The 18,171-nt window shown below is 43.3% G+C and overlaps 1 protein-coding gene across 1 annotated transcript in view; it reads right to left on the bottom strand.

Annotated features, from left to right (window-relative positions):
* The window catches only part of LOC122811497 (NF-kappa-B-activating protein-like), a 561,457-nt gene that overhangs the window by 93,518 nt on the left and 449,768 nt on the right, over window positions 1–18,171 (bottom strand). Inside the window, 1 exon segment of the mRNA XM_044083373.1 lies at window positions 3,767–3,916. Within this exon segment, the coding sequence (XP_043939308.1) occupies window positions 3,767–3,916 (150 nt within the window).

The raw sequence follows: 18,171 nt of genomic DNA, 5'->3' as shown, positions 1-18,171 counted from the left end.
AAGTGTTCAGTGTGGACAAGTCGAGAATAGGCCTCCATTGTTTTTCTTTTCTTGGAACAAGGAATAGTCTGGAATAAAATCCTTGGCCTTGTTCTGAGAGAGGAACTTTTTCTATTGCTTTCATTTGCATTAAGCTGGAAATTTGTTTCAAAGCCTCTGCCCTTTGATTCGGTGGCAGGTCTGGCATGCCCTTTCTTTTTGGTAACGTATGGAAATGGAACCTGTATCCTTTGTCTATTATTTGTAGTGTCCATTTGTCCCTTGTAATACTGTGCTAGTTTTCTGAAAATAAAGAAAGCTTTCCGCCCAAAGGTGCTTTCAATTGAGCCCTGGTTGGCGGTGTCAAAGTAAAGTCATTGAGCCTGTCCTTGTGCAGCAGTTGAAGGTCCTGCATTACCTCTCTGGTTGGGAGGCTGCCATTGACGTCCTCTGTAGGAGCCTCTAGTTTGCCCTCTACCTCTGGCACGCCTGTTCTTTCCTCTCTGAAACCTCTCTGTGTCTGGAAAGGACCAATTCTTGGAAGGCCAATTCCTGCTGAATCTTGGTGGTTGTACTTGGAGAAAATCTTTGCCTGTCTGTACTGATTTTGCTTTTTCTTCAAATTTCTTTAGGACCTCCTGAGCCGTGGAGCCAAATAACTTTTGCTTTTCCAGTGGAGCATCCAGCAGCTTTGCTTTAACATGGTCTGGCAGAGATTGTTCCTTCAGCCAAGCATGCCTACGTATGACTGCGCCAGTCATAGCTGACCTACATGAAGCTTCCAATGCATCATAACCACAGTGCAAGAAATGGTTGCTAACCTGTTGAGAGTTATGTACCAGATCCTGAAGTGACTTGCGGTCTAGGGAGTCAGGTGAAGACAGTTTTTTATGCAATTCATCTAACAAATACTCTTGGTACTGTATCATATGAAATTGACAATTGAAAGCCCTCATAGAAAGAGTAGCAGAAGTATACACTTTTTTGCCCCATCTCTCTAAAGCTCTGGACTCCCTTTCAGAGGGGAGAGGATTTTTAGCAGTGGCAGCTGCAACCCCTTTAGGGCCCTGGGAAATAGTTTCTGGATCAGCAGAGTGGGCCTTGTAAAGGTAGAGATGTGAGTCCGGGACCCTGTAGTACCTATCGGGTTTGGCAGGAGCCGGAGGAAGAGAATCAGTGGTTGTGCTAGAGTCAGAGTACACATCATCAATGACATTCAAAACAGGAGGAATAGCTAAAGGCCTATGCTGAGGCAAATGTAAAAAGGTCCTTAATCTTTTCCTGGAATCAGAGAATTCCTGGCCCTGCCATTGGAAATGCTCTCTCATGGTGTGGAGTGTCTCCCCAAAGGAAAACTCTTCAGGAGGGGAGGCCGAGGGAAAAGATTCCTCTGCATCAGAATCCTCGTAGGCCGAATAAGCCTCCTCCTGGTGATCCAAGAGAGTAGAGCCATCAGAGGCCTCATCTGAGGAGTGGGGATCAGAGGTCTCAACCCTGGGCCTTTTGTCTGGAGGAGGTTGAGAGCCCCTGTCCGGATGAGATTGAGAGCCCCTAATTAAGGAGATAAGATCCTCTGCTAAGCTTAGAATCTGTGAACCAGTAGAGGGTCCCTGAGGGATAACCTTGGGAGGCAAAGCTTTAGAAAGTTCAGCAGCTTTAGCCCTGGAGAATGCCTTAATGGACATGGATGCAGGAGGCCTGGCTGCACCACGTGCTGGTGTAGATTTGTCTAAAGGAATGGTGTCGGAAGGTTCCAGGACACCAGTTTCTATTGGCAACTCAATAACCGACTCGGCCGGGGCCTCCGGGACCGAGGTAGTCGGTTGAGTGGTTTCGGTAGTTGGAAGTACCAAGGACTCGGTTTCAGCCGAAACCGAGACACTTGCGGTAGGGCTGGCCGTGGTTTCAGCCGAAACCGCGGTCCGCGTGTGTCGGTCCTTGTCCTTCCGTTTTTTAACTAAATGAGAAGTCGGAGTCTCCGACGGCATCTTATACGAAAAACTAGCCCCAAAAAATTCCTCTGCAAACTCCGCCCGACGTCTAAGAGTGCGTCGGTTGAAGGAAGCACAGGCTGAACAGGCCGAGACATCGTGGTCTGGGCCTAGGCAGGGGAGGCAGTAAGAGTGGAAATCCTTATGAGGTATTTGTTTCCCACAAGTTAAACAATTATTTACTTTGTCTGACATCGGCTGAGGCAAGAAAGAGTCCCCAACGGGGTACTTAGCTTTTTTAGAAGTCTTCGGTAGCTGAAATCTCTGGATCTGACCGACCGGCACTTGCGAACAGCTTCTGCTTCGGGCACCGTGCGGCAAGAAAGACTGAGGAAAATGGCGTCGGCTGATGCCTTTATACCCCAGAAGCTCTGACGTCGGGGAAAGTGCGACATCAGCCGAGGCCAGACCCAGACTTTGGAATCCGGCCGACCGAAGGGCTGCCTGAGGCAGGACAACCCATATGTTATGACTGTAGATGCATCCTTGAAAGACATTGGATTTCTTTTTGTCTTTCTGACAGCCAACAGCAGCTTCAAGAGGGAAGGCAAAATGGTGTATAACCAAGCCAGTAAATTCTTGGAAAAAAACTAAAATCAAGTTTTTTTTTTTTTTTTTTCATTTGTGCTGGCTTACACACCCTGGGGTGAAAGAAAGTAGCCTAGTCCACTACATGACTATCACCTACCAAAGACATCATTCTAGCTTGCAGCAGGAAGAAAAGGGTACATCTGTACCCACAAAGATGTGTGTTAGTACAGTGCCACATTTCAGATTGTTTACAGAAACACTCATAAGTCAGCATCATGACTTGGCTAGGGAGGTCAGGAGTTCGCTATCTAGTTTTCTGGCCTTCAGACAATTAGGGTCAACCTTTGAATAGAAGTGGCCTCAGCCAGAGAGATATGAAAAAAGATCCTCAGGTAGAATGAACAGTGGCTACCCCCTAGACTGGTGGAAGCTGAAGACAAAACATGGTGCAAGAAAATGATTACCTGGATGACAAGCCCTCCAGTCAGCTTTTTTTCCTAGTGGGTGGTCTTTAGGAAGCCAGTGTAATAGAGGAAAGAATGAGCCTACGATCTAAGAAGGGGGACTAATGAGTTGTCTGACATAAGGGGGATATCTGCTGTAAACTTCTCCCCACTCACTGCTACACTTAACTCCATGAGAATGGTACTCAGCACTTCATAAAATGGAGCCATACTGGCAGTCATAAAGCTTTTTGTGTTCTTCTGACGTTTGTGAGCTGGTATAGACTGCTTTGGGTCCATTGCTATCGTTCAAAGTTCAGCTGCTTTAAATGCAAATGCCCAGCAACATACAAAACGACTTGCTGAAGCATGCACCACACACATTTAAGTACATATACTTGAGCCTAAGACAGTTTTATGCCAATCCTACTGCATGCCAGGATGTACAATGTTCTAAGGCACTATATAATCTGGGTGATGTGAAGCATTATACAGCATAGTAAGTTATGTATCAGCACTCGAAAAGGTACAGAAATTGGTTAATTTACATCACATCCACTTTCTTCAGAAAGTATGCCAAAGCAAACTCAGTCTGGATGAAGCTCTATTAGCACAAAGCAAAATATCAGACTAAGGGAGAATAACATTTCCTAAGCAATCTGACAGCTATTGTATTAAATCTGTGCTTTCAATGAACAAACTACAGTTAAGTAACTTAGTTAATATTACACTGAAATATTAGACCAACAATCAAACTAATGTGCACCCTAGTGCAACTCAAACTATTTTTTTAGTACAAACAGTATGCGAATTAAGACTTACCTGCTACCACTCATTACATAACCAGCTGATTCAAATGCTGCAATCTCTTCACTGGTTAAGCCAATTTCACCTCTTCGAGGGATACGTTTTCCAGCCTTAACATACTCTGCCATTGCTGCACCTTCACCTGGCAGTAGAGCATGGCCATAACTAGAAGAAGAAGAAGAAAAAAAACAAAAAAAACAGATTTTGAATCACATGATGTAGCAGAAGTAAAGCACAAAACACAGCAAAAAGAAAACAATCACGATTCAATGGAGAGGGTATGAAGCATCTGCAGATATCTCTTAAATAAAAAGCTATAGCTCTAGGAACAGACTCCACCACTATGGGGCTCGACCATCAAGATAAAATACTGCTCCTATCTCACTGGGAGAAGGAATTCTGTTCTACCTTGTTTATCTGCTGGATACTAGAAAGTGAAACTAGACTGGAATGCAGGCATGCAACACTAAAGTTACATGACAAGGAGTACCTATTTTTCCATTAAAACATTGAATATTTTTGACAGGGTTACATCTGATTTCTTGTAGATTAGGCATCCAATGCTAAGCAACTGCCTTTACTTGAAGCTGTCATCTTATAAGAAAAAAAAAAGAACTTCCCCAAATAGTGACAGAACATGACTCGATGCAGGTAAGGTAAACCAAAAAGGACAATACAGCCTATAGATTGAGGAACAACAGAAGACAAAATATTTACCAAATGCCATTTGCCTGATTAAAGTACGAGCATAACATAACAAGGAACAAAAATGATTTATCACAGTTTTTATTTTAGATGATCTTTTGATATAATCTTACTTGAATAGCTGCATAAATAATTCTTCACTGTCCTTAAACTGAAACAAATAAAAAAACAAGAATATTATTCCTAATATTCCACATAGAATGGTATCACTCAGGTTAATTTTTGAGGAAAAGAAAAAAAAAGTAAGCCCTCTAAAGGTTCTTGGCGATCATACATCACTAATACTGTCACAAAAGAAGGTGCCTGCACCAAATTTAACAAATTATTAGCAGTGCTCATCAGGTTTTTTTTTTCTTTTGTACCTACCATTACTAAGAAACAGTGCAAACTCATGAACAGAAAAGGTAATGTCCAGTTGCAGGACTAAGAATAGACAAAATGAAGCATGACCTTATAAAGAAAGCAAAATCCTCCAGAAATATAAGGCAGCTGCAATTGGAAGGTACCCCCCTTCACTGTTAACGTCAAAAGAGGAGCATTACATCCATTGGGTGACGTCCCTCAAATAACTTCTATTATGGTGAATATATTCACACAACCATATTTTTTTAAAAAAACTTTTAACAGTACATCTTTGAGGGAGCTATCTCAAAGTATGTCAAAACATTTAGGATTACTCACCAGTTAGGCTATGGGTGCACTTTTGCCACAGTAGTTTTATCTAACTGCACAAGCAAACAGTAGCCTTGAGTTAAGGCAGCACTGATAATGAGGTGGTGAAAGTTCCCATGTAACAAGCACTGGCCTACCCCTACATCATCTAAGCACACCTTATCTGGAAAAATGTGCTTGTGATAAGCAAATTGCATTTAAATAAACATAGAATAAATAATGCAAATACATAAAATAACAATCTCCTCAGGGAGCTAAACAGAATAAACATTTCCTAGAATTTGTATAACTGCCAAAGGAAGAGCAGAAGGAAGGTACATTTACTACTACAGTGACCTCTCCCTAAAAACAGTACAGCTGTATAATAACCAACCACAACACAAAATATTTGATTATGCCGATTGCTGCTGCAATATCATTCATGAAGAATGGAAATTTCTTACAGGCAGATATCTGCCCATTTAGCTTAAAAACAACAGAGATGTAGATGTTCCTTGTGTGGGCTAGTCCCCTCTCTACACCAGACATGTCAGACAGACACTGGAATGAAAGAGGAAAGCAGTATGTCATTTTCAGTTGTTTTAGGTCTTCAGAAAAATAAGACGCCCCCATCAAGCATGCCTGTGAGATAGCTCACTATAAGAGATCAGCTGTGACTTCCTGATGCATCTAATTCTCCCAGCTTGCAGACTCATATTCTGGGACACAAAATGCACTGTGCAATCCTGTTTTCATCAGGGATGATCAGTACATTATGAAGAAGTGATTCAAAGACTGCTGTACCACAGCTGCAATAAGGCGGCTTCAGTTTGTAATGCGACTGTAACTTCACTGGAGAAAGAAGCATGCAAATACCATAGTTTGGGGTATAGCTAATGCAAATTAACCATGTGTGCATTCCCAGATGTTTTGCCACAACTGAAATAGTGCAGTTCAGCAATTCAATGAAAAGCTGAACCATGCTACTTGAGCAGCAAAGTAATAAAAGTGGACACCCATTAATGTCAATGGCAGGAGAAGGACTTTCAGTGCTATAGCATGTAAGTGCTGTGCAGGGTGCGAGTGTGCGCACATGAGTGACAGCACACATGAATCTGCGAATTCATATAAGTGGGTGTGTGTTTTGTATGTGTACTTATGTAGGGGCATGCCTGTGACTGGTTCAATGTGGCAGGAAGGGGGTGTTGGTGTATGTGTGTGTGTTTAGGTACCTGTGCAACAATGCTGCATGGGTTGGGGAAACTAGATCACTGAATTATAAATGTGCACCATTCGATTTAAAGAGCATTTTCTCAGTCTAGCTCCTTCATGCTTCTGAATCACATTTTATCACCCTTGTGCTACTAGAGCTCCCTGGCTCTAATAGGGCTATGACAACATTGTTTCTATATCAGACCACTAATAAACAGTTAGGAACACAAAGGATTTATTTTTCTTGAAGAAATCTCTTAAGAGTAGGCATATAGGGAATAGGTGGAAAGGAGTCCATACTCCAACAATGATCCGAATATTTAAACATCAAACACTATAGTTAGTTATTACACAATTGTATTACCTTCAGCATAGGGATCACTACTGCAAAATCATTCATGAAGAACAGTAGGAGTACATGCTGTCTCCTGACTCAGAGAAAGAGCTACAATTCCTTGCAGAACTGCAATGGCAAACCCCACCCTGTTCTTACATAAAAAGGTTGAGACTGTAGTCCACCCTGCTCTTCCATAAAAGGTTAAGACTGTACTGCCTGGAAAAGGTGCAACTGGAAGTCAAGGTATTTGCGTATCAGATGGTCTGGGCAAATACATTTCTAATGAAGACTGCTGTCAGAGTGGGCCCTGACCTTCCTTTACAATGTCTTTCCATGGTAATCGCAATAGAATGAAAAATAGTTTAAAAGAAAAGTCTGCCCTCTACCATAGTTTAACCCAATCCTTGAGTTTCTTTTCTCTCTACAATATGGTTCTAGTATTGTGTAGGTACCATAAACATGCTTGCACTCTTTAAAACATTAATTTCCTTGCAACAGAATCAACGTTTTTTTAAGTTTAACTTCTCACATACTTTGCAGTGGAATTCATCTTCATCTGCATGACATATCAGATAGATAATTCTGCAGTTTACCCTGTCAGGTAATGCTGTCAATCTCAGATGGGCAATTAATACTGCTATTGTCAAGAACATAGCAGCTGACATAGGAGAAAAAAAAAAACAGAAAGCTGTGAGACTGACTTCCACTGTTTTTACTGCAGTTATTAGGAGAACTTAACACTCCCCTTTCATAGCAAAACAAAACAATTACATCAGTCAGGGGTTTAAAGGCAGATGTCACCTCTTCTGCCAAATTTACGTAAGCAGCAATACAGTACTGAAATACTAAGATTTAAATGTTGATTATTTACAACAGTTTACATGTTAAGATAACAAATGTAGTATCAAAGGTTTCTGTGACATCTGGAGAAAAGAAAGTATTTTTTCTTGTAAAGTATCAACACGTTTACCATTTTCAAGCCCCCACACACACACACACACACACACTGGCCAGAACTGCAGAGAGAGAGAGACAAGTGGCAGCCCTATCAACTAGGTGCAGTGACACTGTTCATAAAAAGATCTTTTATGCTTTCTTGTGACATCCTCCCAGAGGGGGATGAATATCTGGTACATGCAGAGCCATTGTAAGAGATTCCTACTGACTGAGTCAGTCCTTACATTGTTAGACTCAATGAGCATTTTGCAGTCCACAAAGAAAATGTGATGGCAAACACTCCATCCATCCTCAACCCATTTTGCTAATGAGGTTGGGGTGTCACTTCAAAAGTGACAATCACCTCGAGCCAAGGTTGACACCTTCGGGTGGCTAGGATTGCTGTGGTAGCTCATCTGTACCACTTACTCACACACACTCGCTCCTACGGCCAATTTAGAGTGTTCAATCCACCTACTGCATTGTCTTTGGAATGTGGGAGGAAAACGGAGCACCCAGAGGAAACCCACACAAACACAGGGAGGATATGCAGATTCCACACAGAAGGCACCCCAGCCAAGAATTGAACTGGAGAGGCTCTTGCTGTGAGGTGACAATGCTAACCGCTCATCACTGTGGCCTCCCCATAATATGCAGCTGAAGTTACTTCAATGTATGTTTACTATGTGCTCCTGCATTAAAAACATTAAGAAAAGGAAATCAGAAGTACTTAACTGTGTTTAAATGCAAACACACACACAGTGAGATGTGCATTTAAACACAGTACTGCATCCGACATATAATATTCTACATTCTACATACATTTGTATACACACACACACACACATATATGCACACACACATGTACACACGTATACACAAATATACATGTGCAATATGGGTGCATACAATTTACTTATAATAAGCATAGTAGAATTAAGCATTTTTAATGTAGACATTCAGGTAAATACTGCTTAATGTTTTACTTACTCACTGTCACACACTGACAAACATTGCATGTGCAACACATAGCCAATGTCTTTATGTCTGCATTTTTTTTCTTTGTATTGCTAAGTGCATTTATTACTTATCTTTGTCAATGTAGCCAGAGTCGTGGCTGAAAAGTGCCCTGGGACCAGTTCATTTTCCTGGTTACTAACATATAATAAATATGAAACAGAAAAAGAGGGAGTGAACATGACAGAAATAATTAAGGAACTAGTAAAGCACATTTTTAATTCTGCATCATTCATGAAAGAGAAGATGCAGAGAGACAATCTGGAGTCCCACAACTAGCCATCTGTAAATGTACAGCCAAGGATCATTTATTCCAATGAGAGTGTTCACACCTCAGCATAGGATTGTGGGGGAAAGTCTGCCAATTCTTTTAGAACTACAAAAGAAACCCTTTACAAAAGCCTGCTATTTACCTACTTCCATTTACTGGAAGTAACTAACAGCTATTTATTGCACAGAACAAGCTCTGAAAGAAACATAAATGAGGCTCAGTCAGGGAAACACAGGAGTAGCTCTGTTACAGAAGCTGTGTTATATGATGGTGCTTCAGTCCTGCCATTCTATCTTAATGACATGAGAAAACAACACCATGTCCTTATGTCTAGTATGACTCATATAAAGAGAAAGTACAGTTGTAATACACTTACCATAAATGTAGATGTTAGAGTGTATTCACTGCTGCAGTCATCACATTTTGGTAATCTGCCTGCAGGTAGTACTCAGCCAGCCTGAATACCAGAGTCTTGGATTCATGCATCGGATGCTGTCTCTTCTTCCATGACGTTAGGTTGTCAGGGGTATAAAACATGCAGCCGACACCATTACATCAGTTTTTCTTCCCCAGATGTCAAGTGCCCCTACAATGGGAGGCAATTATATGTTATGGTACCCCTCCAACAAAAAGCAAATACACCAGAAAGCGTAAATACACCAAACAAGAAGGAAAGGTAGAGCCAAGAGAAGTCAGGGGGCTGGAGAGAGGGTAACCAGGACTGCATCAGTGAATACACTCAGACATCTACATTTATGGTAAGTGTACATAACTGTACTATGTTCTTCATGTTTCACTGTTGCAGTCATCACATTTGGGTTGATTCCCAAAGCTAAGGAAGGGAGGAGGAAGTTAGAGAGCATTTGTGCCAGCTATTAAGCCCTTCAAGACCGCAGTGGCAAAACCAGCTCTGGATTTAGAAAAAATAGGCATGTGGCAATGCTTGGTGAAGGTATGTACAGAGCTCCAGGTAGCAGCTTCTAGGAGATGCAGCCCTGGTGGAATGTGATCTTATCCCCGGTGGGGTAGGTTTTCCATGGTGCTTATAGCAGAAATGAACGCAATGGGCTATCCACTTAGAAATGGTTTGCTTTGAAATGGCCTTCCCCTCTGACTTGCAGCAAAGCCAACTAGCAGCTGTTCAGATTTTCTTCCCCTCTGCCCTTGCAGCAAAGCCAACTAGCAGCTGTTCAGATTTTCTGAGAGGCTTAGTCCTGTCCAAATAGAATCTAAGTTGTCGGTGCATGTCCAAAGAGTGCAGTATTCATTCGCCTTTGTTTTGTGGATTTGGGAAAAAGGTAGGCAAATGAATGGACTGATTAAGGGCCACATTAGACACCATCTTGGGCATAAAGGAAGGATTGGTCCTGAGGGAAACCCTGTCTGCATGGAAGATAATGAAAGGCTCCACTGCCATGACACTCTTCTAGCTGAAGTGTTGGCTAGAAGGAAGGCTGTTTTTCAAGAAAGGAATTTCAACTCTACAGTTGCAGCTGGCTCAAAAGGAGGGATAATGAGCTTTTCCAATACAAAGTTAAGGTCCTAGGCAGGAGTAGGGGCTCTCCTGGGGGGGGGGTCAAGTTTTTGGCCCCTATGAGGAATTGCTTTAGCAAGGAGTGAGAAAAGAGGTGTGGTTTAGTATTATAATGTGCTGAAATGGCAGAGGCATGAATTTTAATAGATGAGTCTGGCTCCAAGAACACTATCTTTTCCACTTTTCAGCATAGGATTTTCTAATACTAGGCCTCCTTGCCTCCAGAATGACATCTAGCACCTGCTTACTGAGGGATGCTATTGGAGAGCTCAAGGAATTAGCCAGGCTGCAAGGTTCAGGGTTTGAAGCTGAGGGTGCAGAATCTGGCCTGCCTGCTGGGACAGCAGGTAAGGGGTCTGAGGCAGGTGGCATGGTTCCAGCAGTGTCATACTGCGTAAGAGTGGGTACCAGTGCTGGCATGGCCAGTCTGGTGCAATCAATATTGCCCTTAGTTTGTCCTGTTTGATCTTTATCAGAACCTTTGAGAGGAGAGGCAGAGGGAGAAAGGCATAAACTGAGAGGCTTTCCCAGGTAAAGGACAGGGCATCCACTTTCCAAGCTTGACTGTGGGAAGTCCTTGTGCAGAATTTGTCCAATTGGTATTTCTGAGGGGAGGCAAACAGGTCAGTCTCTGGGGTCCCCCATTTGTTCCTCAAGAGGTTGAATATTTTTGGTTCCAGTTTCCATTCGTGTGGGTCCACGGGATTTCTGCTTAGGTCGTCTGCCAGCAAATTTAGCTTGCTCTGCAGGAATTGAGCTTGTAGGTGCACTTGGTAGCTCAAGGCTGTGTTCCACAGAGCCATGGCTAGTCTGCAGAGAGGTACGAGTGGGTTCCCCCCTGCTTGTTTATGTACCACATAACTGTGTTGTCTGCCTTTACCAATAATTGTCCTGGAAGAATGTGGTCCCTGAAGGCTATCAGGGAATTCTGTACAGCTAACATTTCTTTTTGGTTGATATGTAGGTGCATCTGTTTCCGGTTCCATTTGCCCTGAATGCACTGCCCTTCCAAGTGAGCCCCCCATGCATAGTCTGATAAGTCTGTTGTTAGGGTTTGGGCAGCAGGGGGTAGAGTGAAAGGGAGCCCCCTTGTTGTGGTAGCAGGCCTCTGCCTACCAAAGGAACTCTGTCTTTGTACAAGTGAATGATAGGAATCACTGATTCCAGGTCCTGAGAATGTTGACACCATAGGCTTTTTAGATACCATTGCAGTTTCCTCATATGCAGTCTTGCATATGGAATTAGTAGAATGCAAGAGGCCATGAACCCCAGGGCTTGCAGAATCCTCCTGGCAGATAGCTGGGTCTTTGTGGCCAGTAGTTTGAAGTAGGTTGTCAAATTAACTTGTTTCTCTGGAGTGAGGAAAGCCATCTGGGAAGTTGTATTCAAGCTTGCTCCCAGGAATACAATTTGTTGGCAGGGTACTAGGTGAGATTTCTTTTCGTTTATGGTATACTCCAGTGAGTTTAGAAGTTTCTTTACGAATGCCACATGTTTTAATAGCAATTCCTGGCTTTCTGCCTGAATCAGACAATCGTCCAAGTATAGGTATATTTGAATATTTCTCTGCCTGCAAAACGCAATGGCTGGAGCTAGACACTTTGTGAATACCCTGGGTGCAGTAGATAAGCCAAAGGGAAGTGCAGAGAACTGAAAGTGCATGGAGCCTGCCCTGAAGCGTAGGTATTTCCTGCAAGATTTCCTTATTGGAATGTGCAGGTAAGCTTCCTTTATGTCTAAGGTTGCCAACCAGGCATCTTTGCCTATCATAGGAAGCAGCTGTTGAAGTGTTAGCATCTTGAATTTTGGGATTACCAAATAGTGTTTAGAATAGAGAGGTCCAGGAGAGGACACCAGGAGCTGTCTTTTCTGGGTACCAGGAAAGGTCTTGAATAAAAGCCTTGTCCCCTTTCTTCTGCTGGAACAGGATGAATAGCCATGATACTTAGAAGACAGAGAACCTGCTGTTGAGCCTCTGCCCACTGATTTGGGGGTAGGTCTGGCCAACCGTTTGTGGTTGGTAGGGTGTGGAAGTGAAATCTGTATCCTTGGGAAACTATATTCAAAACCCATTTGTCCTGGGTAATGAGTTCCCAGTTTTTTGCATGCAGGGCGAGCTTTCCTCCTAAGGGAGCAGGCAGCTGAGCAGGGCTTGGAAGGGTTAAGGTTAAGCCATTGTGCCATTTTCCCGTAGCGGGTGTCCTACTACTACCCGCTTTGGAAGTGGGAGCACCCCACTGCTTAGGTCTGTGCGTAGCCTGAGACTGTAACCTAGGTGGTCTGCTGTTCCTGAGTTTGGACTGAGAAGGCCTGGAAGAGGCTGGAAAGGACCAATTCTTTGAAGGCCAATGCCTATTAAATCTAGGAGGCTGTACTTGCAGGAAATCTTTAACAGTTTGCATAGATTTAGCTTTTCTTCTGCTTTGTTGCCAAACAGGCGGTCTTGGTTTAAGGGAGTATCCAGTAATTTAGCTTTAACATGATCTGGCAAGTTTTGCTCCTTAAGCCAAGTATGCCTTCTAAGTACAGACCCAGTGACAGCAGCCCTGCAAGATGCTTCTAAAGAGTCAAAACCACATTGCAAAGTATGTTTACCAACTTGTTCTGCAGAATGCATTAAATACTGTAATTCTTTGTGTTCACCACAGCCAGGAATCAATATAATTTTCTGTTTAAGTAGTCCCACAAAATGCTGCTGGTACTTTAACATCTGAAACTGGCAATTTAAAGCCCTACTGGACAAAGTAGCAGAAGTATATACCTTCTTACCCCATCTGTCCAAGGCTCTAGAATCTCTATCAGAAGGGGTAGGATTTTTGGCAGCAGTAGCCTTAATGCCCTTTGGTCCTTGGGAAATGTTCTCTGGATCCACAGTAGGATTCTTGAAGAGGAACTTGTGAGAGTCAGGTACTCTAATATCTGTCAGGTTTTCTAGGAGCTGGAGGTAAAGTGTCTTGGGAAAGGCTAGATTCCAAGAAAGCATCATCCACAATGTCGAGAGCAGGCGAGATAGCTAAAGGCCTGTGTTGAGGAAGGAGTAAGAATTCCATAAGCCTCTTTTTGAAGTCAGAGTAATCCTGGCTTTCCAAGTGGAAATGCTCCCCAAGAGTGTACAAGGTTTCACCAAAAGAAAAATTCTCTGGAGGGGAAGCAGAGGAAATGGAATCCTCTGCATCAGAATCCTCATCGGTAGATATGGGCAAATATTGGTAATCGTAAGAAACAGAAATATCAGATTACTGATCAGAAGGAAAATCAGTTCTAGGTCTCTTAGAGGAGGAAGGCTGGCTTCCCCTAATTAAGGTAATAAGGTCTTCAGCCATTCTAAGCATTTGTTTTTTAGGCATTTGGGCCTGAGCATGCGGTTTGGACGTCTGTTTTCTAGGAGTGAGTGGAGTTTTAGGCCTGGATGAAGAAGATGGCATTGGTTTAAAATGCAAGTCTGTAGGCCTGAATACACCCTCAGAAGCTGGCGCCTGCACAGCGGCTCCGGACCCATCCAAGGTAGAGACATCCGCATATTCCATAGTCGAAAAAGCATCTTGCGGCATACTGGACTCCGAATAGGTCTCAGTAGAGGCCTGCTAATCTGAAGTAGTGGGCATCAGGGGCTGCAAAAACACCTCACTGAGTACGGGCAGACTGGCAACTAGCTTAATGGAAGCGTCATCGGCAGTTTTGGACCTATGCGGTCTGTCTCAGTCTTTATCCTGATGTTTTTTCATAACATCTGTAGTCGGATGGCTTATCGAAGCCATTTCTGGATAGTTATACAGAGCACCAAATAATATGCTGCAAATATAGACAGACGATGAATAGTTCGGGGGTTGAACAAGGTACAAAACCAACAATGAGGGACGTCGTGGTCTGGGCCTAAGCAAGGAATGCAGTACGAATTAAAATCTTTGAGAGGTATTTGCTTTCCACAGGTAATACAATTGTTAACTTTTACTGACATCAGTTAAGAGCAAGAAAAGGGATCCCCAAAGGGGTACTTAGCTTTTTTGAAGACTTTGGTTCTGAAACCCGAAACCAAAATTTTAGGAGTTGGCCAACCAGCACTTGCGAAGTGCTTCTGCATCGGGCACCACATGGCAAGAAAGACTGATGTAATGGCGTCGGCTGCATGTTTTATACCCATGACAACCTGACGTCATGGAAGAAGAGACAGCATCCGACGCAGGAATCCAAATCTCTGGTATTAAGGCCGGCTGAGGGCTACCTGCAGGCAGATAACCCAAATGTGATGACTGCAACAGTGAAACATGAAGAACATCTTGAAATGTATTCTGCGAAGAAGGCATGAAAGCAAGAAAAAGTACAGTTGTGTACACCTACCTTAAATGTAGATGTTCGAGTGTCTTCACTGTTGCAGTCATGACTGTAGGGTTTTCCCCTGCCGGCAGGGAGCCCTCGGTCGGCCAGAATCCCAAAGTCTGGGTCCGGCGTCGGCTGTTCAACCATGCTCCCTGACGTCAGAGCGCCAGGAGTACAAAGCTGACAGCCGACGCCATCTTCTCCAGTTTTTCTTGCCCCAGATGTCAGGAGTCCCAAAATAAAAAAGGTCCCATAACCTTTGCAAATACACCTCAGAAGAATGGTGAAAAAAGGAAATACACAAAAGTAAAAACAAGAGGGGACAGGAGGGAGAGTTCCAGACTGCAACAGTGAAGACACTCGAACATCTACATTTATGGTAGGTGTACACAACTGTACTATGTTCATCGTGTTTCATTGTTGCAGTCATGACTGTAGGGTAGAATCCCAAAGCTGAAAGAAAGGGAGGTGGTCAGAAAGAGGAAGGGGCGGCTAAAAGGCCCTGCAAGACTGCAGAGGCAAAGCCTGCCCTAGACTTAGGGTAGAGAGGTAGATTGTATGCACCGAACTCCAAGTTGCAGCTTCCAAAATGTCTTTGGTAGGAACTCCCCTGAAGAAGGCCGCAGAAGTGGCAGCAGCTCTGGTGGAATGAGTCCGTATACACCCTGGGATTTGCTTTCCATGGTGAGAATAACAAAATCTGATTCCATGAGCAATCCATTTAGAAATGGTCTGTTTTGAGATAGCTTTACCTTGGGAACTTGAAGCATAAGAAACAAACAGTTGATCTGATTTTCTGATGTCCTTGGTTCTGTTCAGGTAAAAACGTAGCTGTCTGTGTACATCCAAGGAATGTAAGATCCTTTCCCCTTTATTTTGAGGAGTGGGTAAAAAGGTTGGCAAGTGTATAGTTTAATTTAAAGCCACCTTGGAAACCACCTTAGGCATGAAGGTAGGATTAGTCCTCAAAGATACCCTGTCTTGATGAAAAATAATATAAGGTTCCACAGCCATAAGAGCTTGTAACTCTGAAACTCTCCTGGCAGAGGTTAGGGCTAACAGGATGGCTGTCTTCCATGATAAAAACTTGATGTCAGAAGAGGCAGCAGGCTCAAAAGGAGGCAAGGTTAGTTTTTCCAAAACATAGTTGAGATCCCAAGCAGGAATAGGAGGAGATCTAGGAGGTCTTAAGTTCTTAGCTCCTCTGAGAAACTGTCGCATGAGCTGGTGGGAAAAGATGGGAGGGTCTGTATTATAATGAGCAGAAAAAGCAGAGGCATGTAACTTAATGGAAGAGAAAGAAAGACCCTTATGTAAGAGATCTGTCAAGTAAAGTAAAATTAAAGTAATGTTAGGAAGAAGAGGATCAGAATCCTGAGCCTGCATCCAGGAACAAAATCTTTTCCATTTTCCTGCATAAGATTTTCTAGTACTAGGACGTCTGGCTTCTAAAATGACATCCATAACCTGCTTGGGCAGTAAAGAAGAAATCAAAGGCCCTGGATTAACCAGGCTGCCAAGCTGAGAGTTCTGACATGAGAGTGTAGAACCTGACCCTGAAGTTGGGACAGAAGGTTCGGAGACAGAGGTAAAACCCAAGGGGGCTCTAGGCATAGGTTTTTTAGAGTTGGATACCAAAACTGCCAAGGCCAATTTGGAGCCAGCAAGATTATCCTCTTGGGCTTGTCCTGTTTTATCTTCAATAAAACCCGTGGAAGAAGAGGAAGAGGCGGAAAGGCATATCCCGAGAGATTCCTCCAACTGAATGATAGAGCGTCCACTTTCCAAGCTTCTCTGCGGAAAGTCCTGGTGCAAAAAGTCTGTAGTTGATGATTTAGATGGGATGCAAAGAGGTCTATGTGAGGACATCCCCAGACTGCTGTTATCATCCTGAATATTTTGGTGTCCAGCATCCACTCGTGTGGATCCGAAAGATTTCTGCTCAGACTGTCTGCCAGGAAATTTCGTTTCCCTGGTAGGAACTGAGCCTGAAGATCCAGATTGCAAGCTAGAGCTGTGTTCCATAGATCCATGGCTAGTCTGCAAAGGGGGTAGGAATGAGATCCCCCTTGCTTGTTTATGTACCACATAACTGTGGTGTTGTCTGTCCGTATTAACAGTTGTCCTTGTTGTAAAAGATTCCTGAAGGCCAATAGAGCTTTCTGAACGGCTAACATTTCCTTTAAATTGATATGTAGGTGCTTCTGATCCTTTGTCCAAAGGCTCTGCAAACAATTGCCCAGAAAATGGGCTCCACAAGCATAATCCGAGGCGTCCGTGGTTAGAATCTGAAAGGCAGGTGGCAGACGGAAGGGCTTCCCTTTGTTTAGAGCACATGCCCTGGACCACCAAAGAAATTCCTTTTGAAGGCAAGGAAGGACGGAGATCAGTATGTCTAAACTGTGGCAATGCTGAGACCATACACTTTTTAGGTACCACTGTATTTTCCTCATGTGTAGTCTTGCATATGGTACGAGAAGGATGCAGGAGGCCATGTAACCCAAAGCCTGCAGGAATTTCCTTGCAGATAGATGAGTTAAAGTTGCCAAAGTTCTGAAAGTTGAAGCCAGCTGTAACTGTTTTTCGGATGTCAGGAATGCCATCTGGGTTGTGGTGTTTAGAAGCGCACCCAGAAAAGTTATCTGTTGTGATGGTGTCAAATTTGACTTTTTTATGTTTACAGAGAATCCCAGGAACTTGAGGAGGTTCTGTACAAATTCTAGATGCTGGAGTAAGACATCCTTGCTGTCTGCCTGAATTAGACAATCGTCCAGATAAGGGTAAATTTGAATTCCCTTGAGTCTGCAGTAAGTTACTACTGGAGCCAGGCATTTGGTGAAGACCCTGGGTGCAGTAGATAATCCAAAGGGCAGCGTAGAGAATTGAAAGTGCCTCGATCCGGCTTTGAACCCGGGGTATTTTCTGCGATCCTGCCTGATGGGAATGTGTAAATATGCCTCCTTTAAATCCAAAGTTACCATCCATGCATTTTTGGACAGCATTGGAAGTAGCTGCTGTAGAGTAAGCATCTTGAATTTTGGAATCTCTAGAAAGGTGTTCAAGACCGACAGATCCAGAATGGGTCTCCATGAGTTTTGCTTCCTTGGGACTAGAAAAAGCCTTGAATAAAAACCTTTTCCCATCTCTGAAAGAGGAACCAGTTCTATGGCATTCATAGCCAAAAGAGCTTACACCTGGTTTAAGGCCTCCGTCCATTGATGTTTTGGAAGGTCTGGCCATCCGCTTGGCCTTGGCAAGGTATGAAAATGGAATTTGTAACCTCTTAAAACCACATCCAAAACCCATTTGTCTTGGGTTATTTGAGTCCAATTTTGATAAAAAAGAGAGAGTTTTCCTCCGAGAGGGGCTTCCAGGCAAGAAGTTCTTGTAGCCCAACAGAGGGAGTCATTGAGTTTGTTTCCTTTGAGATTGTGACCTGT

The sequence above is a fragment of the Protopterus annectens genome, chromosome 9.part0 (genome assembly GCF_019279795.1).
Source record: "Protopterus annectens isolate FY-2018-M chromosome 9.part0, PAN1.0, whole genome shotgun sequence".
NCBI lineage: Eukaryota > Metazoa > Chordata > Ceratodontiformes > Protopteridae > Protopterus > Protopterus annectens.
This window is presented reverse-complemented; position numbering and strand designations above follow the sequence as displayed.